Here is a 6,009-nt window from a genome sequence, read left to right as displayed (position 1 = left end):
TTTTTTTTTTACCCTAAAACGAAAAACAATAGAACTTCTCTAACTCTTTATTCTTCTCCTCTCTCCCTCTCACCTCGCTCTGATACCATGTTAAGGATCGAGCAAGAGAGAGGAGAGCATAAACGCGGAAGCATAAAAGACTACATTGATAATAATCTGGTGTATCTTTCTCATTAATTCTCTAGCTATTTATACAATCACAAGACTTGGCTCTCAAGGCACAAGACTTGGTTCTCAAGATATTCTATTCCTAATATAACTCACACAACTCTCCTAAATATAGTCTTTCCTATATTATTTCCTAATATCTTGTTTGAATTTTGTTTTTCTGCTCCAGATGTAAGACTATGACTAGTATTGCGGATGTGGTTGTTTTGTGTTTTACGTGTGATATTACTTTGTTGTTAGTATTGTGGATATGGTTGTTGAGTTTCATATTTTCTATTATGTGTTGCCTCTCCCCTCTCTTCCCCTTCTTTTGATTTTGAAGGTTGATGTTGGGGTTTCGTAATTTCCGAGAGTCCTTGCAATGGGAGAGAGTTCTCGTGTGTGTTTATCAGGTTTGTTCATGCTCAAAAGCGCACAGATGGTCTGATGAGAGTGCGTTGGATGGGTTTCACCCCTTGTTTTATTTAGTCTTGGCATCGGGTATCTCGTGTGGTGCTACTTGCTCAATATTGTGTTAGGCTAGTCTCAAGAGGTCACGTTGTGTCCGAAGACACTACGTGTAATTTTCGAGAGAAAGAAAGGAGAAGGTAACTTCTTTTCGTGAGTTTATATTATGTGGGATGGGCTCTCATCCGGCATGTCTGGGGTTCGATCTCAGTGCCTTTTGTGTAGAGTTCCATCCCGGGTACGTGGTTGCATCAATTTAATGATGAGCTAGAATATGCTAAAGTCGAGGAAGACTTAGATTAATAGAAGTGGCGTTGTTTTATTCAGAAAACAAAGAGAGATAGTGGGTGTTATCCTGTCATCGGATATTTACGCAAATGAAAGTTTATTCATGCATGAAATTTCTTCAGCCAGATTCCATTAAGTTTGGAATTTCGTTTGCCTTTGATCTTGGAGCCATCAGCGTGTTCGAGCTTGTAGTATCCAGACCCCCCAACTTTACGTATTGGAAAGGTTCTTCCCAATTTGGGGCAAATTTACCGGCACTGCCTTCTCGTTGAACATGTGAGACTACAGCGAGCACTAGCTCCCCATTCTCGAAATGCCTTTCTTTGACATGCCGATTGTAAAATCTCACACGCCGATCACGATACTTCCATGACCTTCTTTCGGCGATATCCCGACGTTCATCTATCATGTCGAGTGATCGAACGCGTTGACTATCGAGGTCGATTCCGCTTGCTGATAGTATCCTTGATGAAGCTATGATTAATTCTTCCGGTATGATAGCGTCTTCCCCGTAGACCAGGCTGTAGGGTGAAAACCCTGTGGATGTTCGTTTAGCAATTCGATATGCCATTAGTGCAAGCGGGAGTTCTTCATGCCACACCCTTTTATTGTCGTAGAGGCTTCTGCTCAGAATTCGGAGTAATGATTTGTTCGTGGACTCTGCCTGTCCATTTCCTTGTGGGTAGTAGGGAGTCGATACCTTATGCCTGATTCGGAAGGCCTCTAGGAGTTTCTTCACATCACTATTTACGAAGGGTGTACCATTGTCGGAAATGATGTACATGGGAATTCTGAAACGACATATGATGTATTCCTTGATAAAAGACGAGATCACTTCCCAGGTGGTTCCTTTAAGGGGTATGGCTTCTACCCATTTGGTGAAGCATTCTGTGGCAGTGATGATATACTAGTGTTGCTTGGATGACTTCGGGTTGATCAGTCCGGTGATGTCTAATCCCCAACTGTGAAAAGACCATGGAGTGCAAGTGTCTTGGAGCATGGTATGTGGCGCATGGATTTGGCATTGCTCTCACCTTTGTACATATTCCGTGATGTCGGTTTCCATCGTTAGCCAATAATATCCTGCATCATGGATTTGAGTGAAAAGTCTTGCCTTTCCTTGATGCTCCACATCGTGGCTTACTTCCATTATGCGGGTGGCATTCGCTGTATCTACACATTTTAGTGTTTTTTGGTTAAAGCTTCTTCGGAAAAGTTCTCCATCAATGACGAAAAATTTCCGAGCTCTCTTTTCTAGTCTCTTAGCTGCTTTCCAATCTTCTTCGTCAAGCATGAAGGATTCTTCGTGTAATGGAGCTCCTTGACAGGTTCCACAATTGTCTTGCAGGTTTTGGGCTTGTTGCACCATATCTGGCCAATAAAAGCCATCTCGTTGAATTCTCCTTTGCAATGGTATTTCGAGCCCGAACCCACAAGTGCGTTCATGGATTCGGTGTAGTAATTTTTTCTCCTCATCGGTGCCCACACATCTACACAAGATTCCCCCGGTGGTGATAAAGTATAAACTCCCATCAATGATTTTGTATTTGCACAGGGTTTTCCATGGTAGTTGGAGGTCTTCAGGTTGTTGTTTAAGGTCTTTTAGAATTGGACGTCGCCAGTCGTTCTCATTTTCGAAAATGATGTCTTCGAACCAGGTTGATGGTATTGTATTATTAGTTACCATGATGGTTTCTTCGGCCACATTTAGCATTTGTAAGCTGGACGCTAGCATGGATAACGCGTCAACATGCTTATTGGAGGCTCTGCCCCTGTGATCTAGTGACACACTATCGAATTCTACGATTAACCTCTGGGCTTTATCTCTGTACGCAGCTAAAGACGGTTCTTTGACATTGAATTCTCTTAAAGTTTGTTGTATTAGTAGATGAGAGTTGCCCTTGACTTCAATATTTTTAACTCCGAGCTCTCTGGAAATTCAGACCCAACAGGAAGGCTTCGTACTCAGCGGCGTTATTTGTACAGGGGAAATCGAGTTTTAATGCTTTTGATATTAGTTCATCAGCCGGGGTGATAAAAACTACTCCTGCGTCTCCCTTGTCCCCGTGGGATGATCCGTCGAAGTAAAGTGACCACGGCTTGGTCTCCTCCACCACAGCTATTTCCCCAGGGATGTCTTCATGGAGGGGAGTCGTCTCGCATCCTGGAAAGGCTGCTAACAAGTCTGCGATGGCTTGGCCTCGAATCCCCTTATGTTTTTCCGGTTGGAGGGATAATTCTAAAAGTTGTACTGACCATCGGGATATTCGTCCGGATGGGATGGTAGTCGCGGAAAAGTAAGCTATCGGGTTTCCCGAAGCAACTACATACGTTTGATGTGCCAGTAGGTAATGTCTCAGTTTCTGTGCCGCCAGCACCAAAGGGAGACACGCATTTTCTGTTGGTGAGTAGCGTAATTCCGCTTCTTTTAGTGCTTTTCTGATATAATATATCGGGGTCAGGTTGTCGTTCCCCATGTCTTGAACTAGTACCTCACCTATCGCTTTATATGTGTTTGCAACATAGAGGTATAGAGGTTCTCCCGGGATCGGAGGGTGCATTACATGTGGGAGAGTTGGACATGTTTTGAGTGCCATTTTCTGCTCTTCCCCTCATACCCATCTAGATCCTTTTTTGAGTAACGGGAGAAGGCTTGCCATACTGGTGCCCAAGACCGGTATGAATCGTCGTACGTAAGAGACTTTTCCTATCAATGCTTGAGCTCTTCTTTGCTTTTCGGGGTTGTCATCGTCATGATTGTATTTGCTTTGTCTTCATCCATTTCGATCCCAGCCTTGGTGACTTTAAATCCCAGGACTTTTCCCGAGGTTACCCCGAATGTACACTTAGCCGGGTTCATTTTAAGAATGTAACTTCGGCACAGAGACATCACCCACATAAGATTTGGCACAATCTCAGCTCGCTTCTTCGCTTTGACGATGATGTCATCAACATACACCTCCATATCCTTATAGTTGAGATCATGGAAAATGAGAGTCATAGCTCGCTGATACGTGGAACCCGCATTCTTCAGACCGAAATGCATGACTACATAATAGAAATTCCCGACTGGTGTCGAGAATGTTGTTTTAGGAGCATCGGATTCCATCATCTTGACCTGGTTATAACCATTGTACCCATCCATGAAGGCATATAGCTCGTGATCGTCCGAGGAGTCGACGATAAGGTAGATGAGGGGAAGTGGAAAATCATCCTTAGGGCATGCCTTGTTGAGATCCCGAAAATCTACACAGCATCGTATTTTACCGTTCTTCTTTTCTACTGGTACGATGTTGGCTAACCATGTCTGGTGATGTATGGTATTGATGTATCCCGCTTCTAGTAGTTTCGAGACTTCCTCTTTAATTTGTTTCTCGATTTTGTGAGAGAATTGGCAAAGGTTAAGGAGTTTTGGGGATAGCTAAGCGTACCTGCTATTCTACGGTTGGTGATGAATAGTTCTAACGGAAGATAGATAAGTATTCTCATCCTGTTAACGCTTGGTAACGGCGAAGGATTCCTTAATCATCTATTTCTTATTTATTGTCTTTATATTATCTTAAAACCAATCCCCCTTTGTTATTTACTTTATTTTGCTGATCAAATAACCTATCAATTATACAGCTCTCTGTGGGAACGATCTCTTATTACCGCTATATTACCAGTCAATTATGGGAAATATCTTTATTAATTTGTTGCATTAACGACACGCATAAAACACCAATGAAAGATCAGCTCGTGGATATTGATGGTAACAATTATAGAATTAGATAACAATTATACGGAACTAATTAGGAAGAAAAAATAAATAACGACTAACCAAATGTAATACAAACATAAAAAAAAATCAAAAAAAAAATCAAAACGAAGTAAGTTATGTTGTTATAGATTGAAGCAGGGATATCTTTCATATTTTTTCTTCTCAACCAAACATGAAACGATCAAAACAAAAGAAGACACCGTGACTGCAGAAAAGCGGAAGAAATAGAGACGAAGCAAATATTAGGGTTGAGTTTTGTCTCTGTGCCGTGAGAAATTTGAGCGACAAAAAGAAGAAGTTTACGGATAAATTATTCACATATATATAAAGTTCGTCAATTGTGTCTGTAAATAAATGGCTACTGAACAACCTATGTCGAGAAATAAATCTTGAACTTCCAAAATTAGCTTTCTCAACAAACAAAAAAAACTTCCAAAAGTAGCTAAATACATATATAACCATTTACTTAAAAAAATTCCGAGAAATAATTGGTTTGAAAATATTTTATGTCTCCCAAATTTGGCAGAAAATCATCGACATTTAAAATAGGATACCATATTTAATATGAATGGTAAATATTTAAAGTTGTTTAGGAATCTTAGAGTAGTTTTCTTAAATAATCAGATTTCACAAAGATATTCGGTTTCTTTTTTCTTTACAATTAACGGCCAATTTGGAGCACCGGATCGAAAAATTAGATTTACAATTAACGGCCACGAAATATAAGGGGGCTAACTTGTATTTCGGCCAATCAGGAGCGAGGGTTTTGTTCACCGGCCAATGGGAAGGGAGGTAAGCGCAACTCTCGATGTGGTGTGAGAGATGTGGTTGGGTGTTTAGGTTGTTTATTCTCATTCCTACTTAAGCATATAAAGCCTAATATACTTCTTTCCAACAACCTAAGCAAGAAATAATGTTATCGAGCGGATCATGGGGTAATGGTGTGACTGTCCCCGTTGGACCAAAAATAGTAGTCTGGAAACAAAAAAAAAAGTGGTAATTGGATTTTTGTCCCTACTTTTGATGGTCTATACAATTATCCTTATCACACAATAAATATATCCCTGATGGCAAAATTGAAATTTTATCTAAAATATTTATTTTCATGTGTTTCCATTTTTAACCTTTTATGCGTTATATACTCTTCTTCTTCACTTCGGATGAAAAACGAGCAACACAGTTTATCATGGCTGCCGCCACCACTACCATCTCCGCCGCCACCACAACCAACACCACCAGTACCATCACCATAACTACCACCACCATCTCCTTAATCACGATCTACATCTCCATCTTTCCAGATCGAAAATTACTTTCTCCTTCTCTTCTTAAAACAACCATCTCCA

At 40.8% G+C, this 6,009-nt stretch overlaps 1 protein-coding gene across 1 annotated transcript; it reads right to left on the bottom strand.

Annotated features, from left to right (window-relative positions):
* Positions 1–1,021: 1,021 nt before the first annotated feature.
* On the bottom strand, positions 1,022–3,380 carry LOC113312362. Its single transcript, XM_026561120.1, has 3 exons — positions 3,235–3,380; positions 1,938–2,834; positions 1,022–1,694 (listed from the first exon to the last, which is right to left on the bottom strand). Exons 1-3 carry the CDS (start codon positions 3,378–3,380, stop codon positions 1,022–1,024), a joined length of 1,716 nt encoding a protein of 571 aa, XP_026416905.1.
* Positions 3,381–6,009: the final 2,629 nt, after the last annotated feature.

Source organism: Papaver somniferum, chromosome 9 (assembly GCF_003573695.1).
Source record: "Papaver somniferum cultivar HN1 chromosome 9, ASM357369v1, whole genome shotgun sequence".
Lineage (NCBI taxonomy): Eukaryota > Viridiplantae > Streptophyta > Magnoliopsida > Ranunculales > Papaveraceae > Papaver > Papaver somniferum.
This window is presented reverse-complemented; position numbering and strand designations above follow the sequence as displayed.

Bases quoted from the DNA above. Each gene is read 5' to 3' on its own strand.
- LOC113312362 (XM_026561120.1), bottom strand. From the start codon at position 3,380: ATGGGGAACGACAACCTGACCCCGATATATTATATCAGAAAAGCACTA. The intron at 2,835-3,234 runs GTATGTAGTTGC...CTGAATTTCCAG, and splicing joins TACCTACTGGCACATCAAAC to AGAGCTCGGAGTTAAAAATA. The intron at 1,695-1,937 runs GTGAGAGCAATG...ATGTCGTTTCAG, and splicing joins ATCACGGAATATGTACAAAG to AATTCCCATGTACATCATTT.